The sequence below is a fragment of the Nicotiana sylvestris genome, chromosome 5, assembly GCF_000393655.2.
Source record: "Nicotiana sylvestris chromosome 5, ASM39365v2, whole genome shotgun sequence".
Taxonomy (NCBI): Eukaryota; Viridiplantae; Streptophyta; class Magnoliopsida; order Solanales; family Solanaceae; genus Nicotiana; species Nicotiana sylvestris.
Window position 1 is genome coordinate 9,610,144 of NC_091061.1, and position 14,782 is coordinate 9,624,925.

The 14,782-nt window shown below is 37.5% G+C and overlaps 1 protein-coding gene across 1 annotated transcript; it reads right to left on the reverse strand.

Annotated features, from left to right (window-relative positions):
- Window positions 1-13,155: 13,155 nt before the first annotated feature.
- Window positions 13,156-13,650, reverse strand: LOC104223077 (inositol diphosphatase DSP3-like). The gene has a single exon (XM_009774426.1). It carries the CDS (start codon window positions 13,648-13,650, stop codon window positions 13,156-13,158), a length of 495 nt encoding a protein of 164 aa, XP_009772728.1.
- Between the last annotated feature and the right edge of the window lie 1,132 nt (window positions 13,651-14,782).

The window sequence follows — 14,782 nt, forward strand, 5'->3', positions numbered from 1 at the left end:
CAAATGTGTGATTGTGAATGTGTTATGTGGTAAGAGTTGAGAAACAAATGATGGAAGGAAATCGTAAATGATGCAGTTGGAACAACTGTGGTAAGAACATATATGGCTTGTATTGGCAATTATCGCGGTGACATAAAATGCATATGAGTTGTTGAATATGATGGAAATAGTATTGATGGCTATAGAAATTCTTTGAGAATTGTTGTTGTTGTTCTTTGTGAATTGTTGTTGTTATTGTTGTTGTTGTTGTGTTGTTTGTGAATTGTGACTGTTCGGTGGGATCGGGTTGCGCGCCGCAACACGAAGTAATAAGGTGTGGGTTGTGGTGATAAGGGTGGCCGAGGTAATAAGGGTGGCCGAGGTAATAAGGGTGGAAAAGTGATCGAAATCACTATTGAAATGAAAATATGAGAAAGTTGTGAAATCATTGATGTGAAAATGTTGAAGGGGAAATGGAGAGATTGTAACTTGTTTGGCTTGATGGTTTTCTTTCATGTGTATTTGATTGTTGGTTCCATTACTACTTGTTACTTGTGTATGGTTTGAGTTTACTTAGGGCAAGTTTGTTCATACATACCAGTACAATTTAAATGTGCTGACGTCCCTTTTTCCGGGGGCGCTACATTCGTGTTATGATTGTAGGTGGATCCATAGCAGGTACTCCAGTCCACCGACCGTAGCTCCCCTTCACTTTCCGCCAGAAGCATTGGTGAGCCCTTTTCCTCCCGGGGCCTTGCGTGGCTCATGTCGCTTTTTTTTTTCGGAGTCTTGTTTTGGTTTTTGGTGTAAGGTATAGCCGGAGCCTTGTTACCGACAAGTATTGTATCACTCTTTTGTATCCCTAGAGGCTCCGTAGACAGGAAATGTGGGTTATGTACTTATGTATTTTGGGCAGTATAACTTGTAAACCACACTAAGTAACTATGTATGCTATGTAAATCTCGTAAGAATGTGTTTAAACTTATAAATGGCTATTTCACTTGGTTAATGGGAAATAGAAACGCGGGGTAACACGTGGAATAGGAAAGGCACCCAGGTCTGCTTGGCTGGGGCTGCCCGGTCGAGCGCCGGTCGCGCCCCTCAATTTTGGGGCGTGACAAACTTGGTATCAGAGCCTAAGGTTTTAAAGTGTCCTAGGATGTCTTGGAGCCGTGTCTAGTAAAGTCCTTATTATCGGTGTGTTGTCGACCACATCTATAAGTTGGAGGCTATTCGGACATTTAGGAATTTCACCCTTCTTTGATACTCCAATCGTGCGATATAGCTCAAGTTAGGGAGCTGAATTCCTCTCTAAGTCTTATTCTCAAGATTGGTAACCTTGATACCATAATCCGCGAATTAGAAGCATGAAAGGAGGGATTGATCCCACCATTGAGTTCGAGTAGATTGCCCAAGGACTTGTAGGAGAATGTATTGAGCTGTGGATGGATTGGTAAAACATATCGCTAAGAGGAGAGTGTCCTTGTCTCTATTGATGTCTCTTCACCATCAGATCATATAGTATATCAGTATGTTACCTACATACGTTAGGGATGTGGAGTCGATGGGTATCGATTAAGCTATTGCCCTATCAACCTAACGTCATTAAGGGAGTCAAATGAAAATTTCTACTCATTGTATATGTACATCCATATTGAAGAGTTCTCATAAATATGGTCTTAACAAGGTGTTGAATAACAAAACATTGCATGTATCGACTCTTTGAACGAGATGCACTATTCGTGAATCCACTCTATTATGAATTCTCTTATTTACATTCTTGTGGAATTAAGTTCTATAATTATGCCCTTGAATTGAGTTATAACTCTAAGATTGATACTTCCCACTTGCTTTTCCTAAATTCTCACCAAGGGACTATATCCGATGAATTTCTTACAGAATCTTTTATTTAAATGGACAAAATCTACTCGTTTGTGCCTATACTTGCACCGTCGTAAAGTTTACCTATGTGGTGTCAAGTTCCATGCAAAGCGTCCTAGCGTTGCGATCCTGCTCGAGTCACTCTTTTACTCAGTTGTGTATATGGCTTATATGGTTTGAACAGTCAATCTACTCTCTTGCGAATATCATCATGAAAGCTTCTCACTGCCTAGTAACATAAGATCATACCTTAACACCTCACGTGAGTGCATGTCAATCGAAATGGTCACTGTGTGCATAAAGTCTCTCTGAAATTTGAGATCCTCGTATCCACGTCATAGGAAGATCATGTGTCGCCATAACTTTCGTGTCCACTTGGGACGTGCCACAGTAAGTAGCTCACTTTGTCCTAGTATTGTGGTTGCTCATGGCATGGTCGTATATTGCAGTTGGGAGTTAATATAACAGAATCATGTCCATCTCATAACAAATGTTTACCTTCTCCTTACACTTCCATAACATGTGATCATTGTGTTCTTTAGTTAGTGAATTCATTGTGCCAGTTTCCCCACACTTGTTTGATAACCATGAGAGAACATATCCTTCTATGAGTCATTGTAACACTTTCTGTCTCGTAAGGACCCTTACTAGGCTCTCCGTCAAGACCAAGCACACCTTTGGGGGTTATTATAGCACAACGCCTATTTCTCATATTCTTCTGTATTTCATTAGCATCTGGGTAGTTCTCAAGTTAAAATCCATGAAGAACTCATTATGAACATCTTCAAACCCTCCATGATTATTCTATACTATCTCATTGGGATCTCATATCACTTCAAGTTCATCAAGGGTTGATAGCATGCCGCAATTAATGAAATTGAATGATCTCTTTCCGATAATGGACTATCTACATTTGTGCTAATCCAACGATCTGCTCATCAGTCTAACTCCCGCCTTTAGGTTTTGGGTTGACAAAGGAGAAATACACCTAGTAACACATTCATATGTCAAAGCCTTTCTCTCCGTTAAGTCTTATAGCATCTCCCAAAGTGGTTTGCAATAGCTGGTTGTGTGGAAGTGTGGTGTAGTGCTTCATTATGAAGTAGATTTGCTAAACATAATTGGATTTTAGAATTCCAAAGCTATACATCACGTGACTTCATACAGAGATCTTCTTTCAAAAATGTAGCTTCTCGTAATCGCTTTATATTACCACCATTCCTAGTGGTTACAATGTAAAAGGACTTCCATAAGTCCCTTTCACTTTCTTTTCATTTTTCTTGCATCATGTGTTGTTTACCCATAATCTTCAATGCGATATTATCTCAATGTCTTGACTAGTCATCCAACTATATGATTCGATTAAATTCACCTCATTTTTTTACACTCTACAAGTACCCGTTTCTAAAAGGACACTGAAAGTAGGTAAATCCCCCTTTATTATGGACTTCTAATATCTTTGACTTAGTTTAAGCTTGTTGGTTCCAAATGGTGCTCATTAGTTTTGCTACACTAATATCTATTTCATCTGATAACTCTCATTGTAAAATTCATTCATGTTTCATGGCATCAAAGAGGAAGTCTGGTAGTATTAAGGAAGGGGACATATTCCTTTAGTTGGAATAAGTAATTATTGTTGGTATTCTTTGTAGGTGTTCTTCTAATAACCATTTACCTGCTCTGCTTATCCATGTGACTAGATAACCCAGGTTACTTCTCCTCGATAAATGCATTAAGACGTCTCATTCATTCGAACTTATCCATGTGGGCACTTTGAGGCCTTGTTTCATACCAACTCGTAATGGTTTTAAGTACTTTATTGCCATTGTTGATGATTTTCTAGGACTACGAGGGCTTGTCTCTTGGATTTCAAAAAAAAGTAAGTAATGATTTTCCTTAAAGTTCGAGATTTAATTGCCATAATTTCAAACCAAAGTGTATACCTTTTTCCAAAGTCTTAAATGGGTCGGATTGGATGGGTTACGTGGCTTTCTTCTCACTCGGCCTCTAGAATAATTGACTATATCATTGTCATGAGAGGGGAGTTTTGCTACCCTTGGTATTACACCTCCTTGGGTGAATAAGAGTGTCATTTGTCTTTCTCCCCGGGGCATCATGTTTACAATTAGAATGTCTCTAACCAGTACATGATTTCATCCCAATGTTTAGATGTTCGAGCTATTTTACTCGTGAAAGGGGGGTGAGATTAGATGCCCTCAGATTTTTGCACATATCATGAGCATATTGATTTGGAAGACAAGTTGTCGTATCTTTAGTTCTATCATATAGGATCAACTATCAGGATGGGGTAAGTTGTTTGAAATATGATAATCTCATAAGTGTTCAACTTCATTTTCATCCTCATGGGCTTACGGCATAAATTCTTTGTGTCAGCTAACGTCAGGAGTGTAATTCCACTTCATGTATTTTGAATCCCATATCGCATTCAAGGTACCAGAGCATGACTTGATTTTCCCTTCACCCTAGAAACGACTGGGTCATGTACTTGAATATTCCTCCTTAATTATTCCTATTGCCAATGTATTACTTACCCCTATGCCTCATTTGTGTAATAATTAACGTCGTCACAGTAATTAACCATGTCAGCATTATTGGTTGTAACTTTCGTGTCCCTTAGCATATAACCTCAAAAAAAAAAAATACTCTACTCAGCGCATTAATGGATTCCTGAATAGCTCCAGCCTAATCTTGAACTCTGTTGTTCCTCATTTTATTAGGTCCATTGGGTATTGTAAGATCAGACAAGTCAAATAGGAAGCTTCGCAGTATGATCACATATATATTTGATAGGTATTTTTATGGTCAGTTATAATAGCACATCTTAAAGTAATTGTTGAAGGTCATCATGGGTTTAGTGTGAGTGTTCGCCTAGAGATTTAGAGTTTGGAGGGTGAGCAGGCTATTCTCAATAATTTCCCTGAAGATGTTATGTGAGTTGATAATAAAGATTGCATAAGTGTATTCCACATTAGGCCGCACTAGGAGTATGAAGTGTTCCCATAGTTGTCCGCCATATATCTTGTGGATTCATATGTCTATGTCTAAGAAGGTAGGTGGAGATCATTGTGTATTATTCCGGTGGAAATTATTGAAGGTGAAGTTAGTGGATGGTTAGCTTATGCGAAATATCTACTTGTTATCCTTGTTAAGTAAGTTTAGGGGTCAAAATTACTCCCGTGAATGTGTTCTGGCGAAGTCTGTAGATATGAGAGGCCATTAAGGGCCGAGAGTGTTGTGAGAATAAAATATTTTCTCTTGATTGCATAGCAGTTGGTTTTGATTTGAAAGGTACCTTTTAGGTGATATGATTTTAAAATGTGCAGTCCATGCCAATGTATCATCGTGATAAAGTAGTGTTTATAATGCTGAGGTTCTTGTCATTGATATATACATTATGGTGATTTGTCGAGCTATGGATGAGTTTTTAGGATGGTTTTGGGTGATTCTCTGACAGGTGGATAGGCCTAGTTACAAAGGGAACTCTGCCGAAATTTTAGAAAATTTAAGGAGTTGGCCAAATTCGGGGCTGTTGATATATTTCATAATGTGAAAAAGTAGAAGTTACATAAGGATAACTAATGAGTGAACCTTGATCCTCATCCGAAGACGAATGATCCTAAGGGGGGAGAATGTAAGGCCCCGAAAAAAAATTCCAAGTAATTTGAGATTTCGTCGTGCCAAGGTAGGCTAATTATTTCATTTTGTATGCAAATGAGGATTCATGATATAATGGGTATCAATTGGATATATTAATAAGAATATAATTCATATTAGAGGTGAATTGGGGTCTAAGGAGAGGCCTAAGTCTAAGCCAAGTTAGAAAAGTTTTATATTAGACGAAATCTGTGAATGAGTGCGCACAAGTTCTCACTTTGAACGATCATATCTCCAGTAATATAAGGGGTTGTGTGATGAATAACCTATCAAATTAAAGCCCTTTGAGTCTAGTTTCCAACGCAATAAACCGTTCGTCATTTGGAGGTGTATACAGAAAGTTATGGCTATTTTACTTGGCAGGTATCACTAGCACGAACATTAGCGCGAAGTCGCGCATTATGCTGAGTATTCTGCCTCCCGCGTGCAAACATAGCGCGAGCTCGCGCACCTGGAAGGTTTTTAAATATCCTAAAGATCGGAAATAAGAGAATTTGAGTCATTTCTCAAGCTTAGGGCTTCCTCTACACCCCCAACTCGACCAAGGCATCCAATTGCACACCTAACGTGAGTTTTAAGTGTGTTTTCATGGTGATTTCACTCCTCAATCACTAGTTACAACATGATTTTGATTGAGTTTCATAGGGTTTCTTCAAAATCTCAAGAACACCCCAAATTTGTCTTTCAAGATTTGGTCTACAAGAGGTAATCCTACACCTTAGACTTACATATATGGAGTTATTATGGAAATATGAGTATGAATTAAGTATTGTAACTCATGGGATGGGGATTGGAAGTCATAGGTGCCTAACCTAGGTTGTGTTGGTATTGTAGAGATTGTGAGGTGGGTTATTGGGGTATGATTCTTGGGGTAATAGTATTATGTATACATGCATGTACAAATTAGGTTTGTGGGAAGATTGATGAATATAAATAAGTAAAGATTGGGTTGGGGAAAGAAGAAAATCTTGTAAAAGGAATTTAAAATCAAGATGCTCAACTAGTGTTTGATAAAATGCTCAAATGAGCTGAAACCATGAATACCTTCCTAATTTGTGTTAATTTTGTTATGTCTCAAGTAGATTGGGATTGCTAGAATTTTCGAAACGTCGTAGTAACTTAAGGAAAGCTCAAACGAGGTATGTATGGCTAACTTTGACCTTTGTAAAGTCACTTTGTTTGGTGTACGAATATTTGGTATGTGATATCTACGTGGATTATTTGTGGAATTCTTGTGATTGGTATGATTTGATTGTTCGTGGTTAAGTCTCCCGATATAATGGTGTACGTAATTGGCAATAAACCAAATGTGTGATTGTGAATGTGTTATGTGGTAAGAGTTGAGAAACAAATGATGGAAGGAAATCGTAAATGATGCAGTTGGAACAACTGTGGTAATAACATATATGGCTTGTATTGGCAATTATCGCGGTGACATAAAATGCATATGAGTTGTTGAATATGATGGAAATAGTATTGATGGCTATAGAAATTCTTTGAGAATTGTTGTTGTTGTTCTTTGTGAATTGTTGTTGTTGTTGTTGTTGTTGTTGTTGTTGTTGTTGTTGTTGTTGTTGTTGTTGTTGTTGTTGTTGTTGTTGTTGTTGTGTTGTTTGTGAATTGTGATTGTTCGGTGGGATCGGGTTGCGCGCCGCAACACGAAGTAATAAGGTGTGGGTTGTGGTGATAAGGGTGACCGAGGTAATAAGGGTGGAAAAGTGATCGAAATCACTATTGAAATGAAAATATGAGAAAGTTGTGAAATCATTGATGTGAAAATGTTGAATGGAAAATGAAGAGATTGTAACTTGTTTGGATTGATGGTTTTCTTTCATGTGTATTTGATTGTTGGTCCCATTACTACTTGTTACTTGTGTATGATTTGAGTTTACTTAGGGCAAGTTTGTTCATACATACCAGTACAATTAAAATGTGTTGACGTCCCTTTTGTCGGGGGCGCTACATTCGTGTTATGATTGTAGGTTGATCCATAGCAGGTACTCCAGTCCACCGACCATAGCTCCCCTTCACTTTCCGCTAGAAGCATTGGTGAGCCATTTTCCTCCCGGGGCCTTGCGTGGCTCATGTCGCTTTTTATTTCGGAGTCTTGTTTTGGTTTTTGGTGTAAGGTATAGCCGAAGCCTTGTTACCAGCAAGTATAGTATCACTCTTTTGTATCCCTAGAGGCTCCATAGACAGGAAATGTGGGTTATGTACTTATGTATTTTGGGCAGTATAACTTGTAAACCACACTAAGTAACTATGTATGCTATGTAAATCTCGTAAGAATGTGTTTAAACTTATAAATGGCTATTTCACTTGGTTAATGGGAAATGGAAACGCGGGGTAACACGTAGAATAGGAAAGGCACCCAGGTCCGCTTGGCTGGGGCTGCCCAGTCGAGCGCCGGTCGCGCCCCTCGATATTGGGGCGTGACAGGTAGGGAATTTTTCCCTATAAAAGGAGGCCTAATGTTTAGGATTTAGATACACCTCTTATTTGCCTTCTTATCTTCTTAAGATATTTGTATCTTTTCTCTTTAGTATTATTTCACTTGTATTTTTGGAGCGGAATAAAATATTGGTTGTGTCCGAGGAAGTAGGCAAAATTGGACGAACCTCGTAAATTCTGGTGTTCCTTTTATTGTTGCTTTATTGTCTTATTTATTATTTGGTGGCTGTCATAACTTTTGGTATAGTAGTCGTGACTCATTCACACTATATACATTTAGCTTCCGCAATAATTGGTATCAGAGCCAAGGTACTGTCTAAGTATGCTCTGTGGTTGCAACATAGTCTGATCTTCCACATCAGAAAAGATTTATCTTGGTAACTGAGTCAAGGTTCTGTCTTAGTATGCTCTGTGGTTGCAGCTTAGTCTGATCTTCCACACCAGAAAGGAAATAATCTTGATTTGTGTCGTCAACTATTAAATAATATTCATGTCAAAATGGGAGACAATAAACAAGAAGAATCTACATCAAGTGTCAATAATACGTTATCGTTGGCATCTTCACTTATGACAAGAATTGTGTCAAATGTGAAATTTGCGGTAAAAATTTTTGACGGATCAGGACATTTTGGGATGTGGCAAGGCGAGGTTCTAGATGTCCTTTTTCAACAAGGGCTGGATCTTGCCATTGAAGAAAAGAAACCAGATGTTATTGGAGAAGAAGATTGGAAAATTATCAACCGTGTTGCTTGCGGTACCATTCGATCCTACCTTGCTAGAGAGCAGCAATATCCATACACAAAGGAAACTTCTGCAAGTAAATTATGGAAGCACTGGAGGATAAATTTTTGAAGAAAAATAGTCAAAATAAATTGTACATGAAGAAGAGACTGTTTCGCTTCACCTATGTTCTTGGTACCACGATGAATAAACATATCACCAGTTTCAATAAGTTGGTCACAGATTTGCAAAATATGGATGCAACTTTTGATGATGGTGACTTGGCCTTGATGTTGTTGGGGTCACTTCCTGATGAGTACGAGCACCTTGAAACTACTCTACTCCATGGGAATGACGAAATTTCTCTCAGAGAAGTTTGTTCGGCTTTGTACAGCTATGAACAAAGAAGGGGAGAAAAACAAAAGGGCGGAGAAGGAGAAACACTGGTTGTGAGAGGTCGTCCTCAAAATCAAATGAGGACAAAGAAGGGAAGATCCAAGTCAAGATCTAGACCCAGCAAAGATGAATGTGCCTTTTGTCGAGAAAAGGGACACTGGAAGAAAGATTGTCCGAAGTTGAAGAATAAGGCCAAACATAACAATGGAAAGGCCATTATGGATTCAAATGTAGCTGATTGTGATGACTCAGACTTCTCATTAGTTACAACAGAGTCATCAATATCATCAGACATATGGTTGATGGACTCGGCTTGTAGCTATCATATGTGTCCCAACAGGGACTGGTTCATGGATTTTCAAGAAGGAGAATATGGAGTCATCCACACAGCGGATAACAGCCCTCTTACCTCATATGGTATTGGTTCAATACGATTAAGGAACCATGATGGAATGATCAGAACATTAACAGATGTTCGATATATATCGGATTTAAAGAAGAATCTCATCTCTGTGGGAGCTCTAGAATCAAAAGGGTTCAAAATCATTGCAAAAAATAGAGTGATGAGAGTATGCTCTGGTGCACTAGTGGTAATGAAGGCTAATCGGAAGAACAATAATATATACTGCTATCATGGCAGTATAGTTATTGGGACAGCGACAGTGACATCCAGTGACGACAAAGAGGCAGAAGCAACCAGGCTATGGCACATGCGCTTGGGACATGCTGGAGGAAAATCCTTGAAAACTCTATCAGATCAAGGATTGTTAAAAGGAGTAAAGGCTTGCAACTTGGAGTTTTGCGAGCTTTGTGTCAAAGGAAAACAGACAAGGGTTAAATTTGGTACAACGATCCATAATACTAAAGGCATATTGGATTATGTACACTCTGATGTTTGGGGTCCTTCCAAAACACTTTCATTGGGTGAGAAACACTATTTTATAACCTTTGTAGACGATTTTTCCCGAAGAGTGTGGGTGTATACAATGAAGAGCAAAGATGAAGTGTTGAGAATTTTTCTCAAATGGAAGACAATGGTGGAGATCAAACAGGTAGGAGGATCAAGTGTATTCGCACAGACAATGGAGGTGAATACAAAAATGATCATTTCAATAAGGTCTGTGAAAATGATGGCATTGTCCAACACTTCACTGTCAGACATACATCACAACAAAATGGAATGGCAGAACGTATGAATCAGACCTTGCTGGAGAAGGTACGGTGTTTGTTGTCCAATGCTGGCTTGGGCAAAGAATTTTGGGCTGAGGCAATTACATATGCATGCCACCTCATTAATCGTCTACCATCTGCTGCTATTGACGACAATACACCATTTGAAAAATGGTATGGAAAGCCTGCTGTAGATTATGACTCTTTGCACGTATTTGGCTTAACTGCATATTATCATGTGACAGAGTCAAAATTGAATCCAAGGGCAAAAAAGGCTATTTTTATGGGGATTACTTCTGGAGTCAAAGGATACCGCTTATGGTGCCCTATGATAAAGAAAGTAATATTCAGCAGGGATGTTACCTTTGATGAATCTTCTATGGTAAATAAGGTAATAGAAGATACCAAACAAAATAAGGGTGCTTCTAAGCAGGTGAAGTTTGAGGGAAAATTTATTTTTCCTACACAAGAAGTAGAGGAAGAAACAAATGAAGATTATCCTCTGGAAGAAGAGTCAATAGAGAGGGAGATTCCAACTCAGGAACCTCAACAACAACTTGAATCAATAGCAACCAGCAGGCCAAAAAGGACAATAACAAAACCTGTTCGTCTTATAGAGATGGTTGCTTGTGCAACCTCAATTGTAGTTGATGATGTTCCTACCACTTATAAAGACGCAGTCTAAAGTTCAGAACAAGATAAGTGGAGGATTGCCATGAATGATGAAATATAGTCCCTTCATCAGAATCATACATGGAGATTGGCCAATCTCCCAAAGGGAAAGAAAGCAATTGGGTGCAAATGGGTATTTGCAAAGAAAGAAGGATTTCCTAACCAAAAAGATGTTCGCTACAAGGCAAGATTGGTGGCCAAAGGATATGCTCAAAAGGAGGAAATTGATTACAATGAAGTATTTTCTCTAGTTGTAAAACATTCCTCCATTAGAATTATGTTGGCTTTGGTAGCACAGTTGGATTTGGAACTAGTTCAGATGGATATAAAAACTGCGTTTTTACATGAAAACTTGGAGGAGGAAATCTACATGACTCAGCCAGAAGGATTCAAAGTTGCTGGAAAAGAAAATATGGTATGCAAACTTGAAAAATCATTGTACTGATTGAAATAATCTTCTAGACAATGGTACAAGCGATTTGACAAGTTTATGTTGCGGCAAGGGTACAAGAGAAGCAAATACGATCATTGTATGTATTTGCGCAAGCTTGAAGATGGTTCCTTTGTATATCTTCTCATATACGTTGATGATATGTTGATAGCTTCCAAGAATTCGGAAAAAATTGATAAGTTGAAGATTCAACTGAATAAGGAGTTCGAGATGAAGGATCTGGGTGAGGCAAGAGATAATAAGAGATAGACGTTCAAATAAACTCTGTTTATCTCAAAAAGAATATTTGAAGAGAGTACTACAACGTTTTGGCATAGATGAGAAGACTAAGCCAGTTAGTACTCCACTTGCTCCCCAGCTAAGTACTACTATGTCGCCAAAAGATGAAGCTGAACAGGAATATATGTCAAGGGTACCATACGCAAATGCTATTGGTAGCTTGATGTATGCAACGGTCTGTACGAGACCTGACATTTCACAAGCTATTGGAGTTATTAGCAGATATATGCATAATCCAGGAAAGGAGCATTGACAAGCTGTGAAGTGGATTCTACGGTATATTCATAATATTGTAGATGTTGGGTTAGTTTTTGAGTAGGAAGGTAATCAATCTGTAGTTGGATATTGTGACTCAGATTTTGCGGGTGATCTGGACAAACGAAGATCAACTACTGGTTATGTGTTTACTTTTGCAAATGCACCAGTTAGTTGGAGGTCTACTTTGCAATCAACAGTTGCTTTGTCTACAACAGAGGCAGAGTACATGGCTATTACAGAGGCTGCGAAAGAGGCAATTTGGCTTTAGGGGTTGCTAAAGGAGCTTGGTATTGGACAAAAAAGTATCACAATTTTTTGTGATAGTCAAAGTGTTATTCAATTAGCGAAGAACCAAGTTTATCATGCAAGGACGAAGCACATTGATGTTCGGTATCATTTCGTACGAGAAATCATAGAAGAAGGTGGAGTCACGGTGAAGAAAATTCATACTACGGAGAATCCTGCTGATATGCTGACAAAAGTGGTGACTGCGGTCAAATTTCAACATTGTTGAACACTGAAGATTGAAGATGAAGACACAACCAAAATTTGTTATTGAGAGAAAATTGAAGATGTGAAATTTCGCCAAGGTGGAGATTTGTTGAATTTGGCAAATCCCACATCGGTGGTTTGGCCATTTGGTAGGGAATTTTTCCCTATAAAAGGAGGCCTAATGTTTAGGATTTAGATACACCCCTCATTTGCTTTCTTATCTTCTTAAGACATTTGTATCTTCTCTCTTTAGTATTATTTCACTTGTATTTTTGGAGTGGAATAAAATATTGATTGTGTCCGAGGAAGTAGGCAAAATTGGCTGAACCTCGTAAATTCTGGTGTTCCTTTTATTGTTGCTTTATTGTCTTATTTATTATTTGGTGTCTGTCATAATTTTTGGTATAGTAGTTGTGACTCATTCACACTATATACATTTGGCTTCCGCAACAGTGTCGACACGGGTGCGGCACCTAAATTGCCATATCGAAGCAACTTAGCAGCAACAACAACTAATAATAATAATAATAATAATAATAATAATAATAATAATAATAATAATAATAATAATAATAATAATAATAATAATAATAATAATAATAATAATAATAATAATAATAATAATAATAATAATAATAATAATAATAATAATAATAATAATAATAATAATAATAATAATAATAATAATAATAAGCCTTATAATAATAATAATAATGCTCTGAGGCAAAGCCTTATGTGCAAGAAACATCAAAGCTCTCCAAAAATTTAACGTCAGTTTCCCTCCACTTAATGCCAGCAAAATGCTTGTATTCCTCCACCACATCACTCAAACACCACTTCTGCAATTTCCTTAAACAACCAACAAGACAACCAGTTCGATGTTTTCCACGTTTGCAGTGAATTAAAACTGGATGATTTCTAACATCAATGATTACTCTCAAAGCCTCAGTTATAATATCACTGCTAATCACCTCCTTAGTGCCGTCTATTCTGAACTGGAAAAGGTTTATATTGTTTATTCTAAGGAATTCAACGTTTGCTTCTGGATATGGTTCTGGACATAAGTATATGATAGAGCGTAGATTGAGTGAATTGAGAAAAGAGAAATTGGTTGGCTGAGGAAAACCAGACCTGTAAATGCAGTTATGTTCCACTGCATAAAAGTTTGTTGGTGGCAACAATATATGATCATCACAATCTTCTTCCAAATCCAAAACTAAACTCATCTTTCTTTTGTTTCTTTGTCAATCTCAATTAAGAATACAACTATGCTAAAAAGCCATTACCACTATCATCTATCGTCACCAGTTTCTTTCTTGAACCGAGGGTCTACCCGAAATAGTGTTTTCTCTGCCTTCCTATAAGTAGGAGTAAGATGTGTGTACACACTATCCTCCCATATCCAACTTGTGAAATTTCACTGGATTATTATTGTTGTATTTATCGTCACCAGTTTCAAAGGGAGTAATGAAGTGTTAAGAGTTTCTTTAACTTCGTTCTAATTAGGGAGCCGTGGAAGTTGCAATGAGGGATGTAGGGGGTGGGGGTAGGGGGGTTAGGGCAAAAAAAAAGGTATGATTAGTGGGAGTTTCTTTTAACTTCTTTCAATCAAGAAGGCGTGGAATTTGCAAGGAGGGATATAGGGTAGATTACTTTGAGAAATTGAGAAAGCAATATATATAGTTTGATTGTGGAAAATTGAATTCAATTAGGTTTATGATTGTGGTAACCAAGAAACTAAGTATTAACCTTCATATTTATATTAGTACAAAATCAGTTTGATTAGAAACTAAGAAAAATTTATTTTCGTATGATTTGGACTATAAAACCTATTTAGAGATGAAATAGAAAAACTGACAATTATCAAATCTTGAGTTTTAACCAATATTGTCCCTTATCTTTTAGGGTAGGTCTATTTTGGTCCTTCAAATATAATCCTGAGCATATTTAGTCCCTTAAGTATGCTAAAGTGGAGCATCTTTAGTCTCACTGACATAATATGTTCAAAAACTAACGGTGTTACCTAACTCTGATTCATGAAGCAAATCTTCTGCTCTGAAGCAAGAAGTTTCCTCTTCTTTTGTTGGATAACACAAATTATCACTTTAATTCTTCATTTTTAGGTAATGTCTTCTAAAATTTTGACCTTGAAAATATCCTCTTCTGTGTCAGTTTTCAATGAAAAAATGACATTGTATAGCGCTATAAAAATAATAGCCGAAAAATATGTAAAATTTGTATATATATGTTTAAAAATTTCGGTTGATTTTTACAAAAAGAAAAGTTAAAATTTGAAAAAAAATAGAGCTACCTGGATCACTTCTAGGCATATTATTGAAGCAAACGAATAACCAGGTT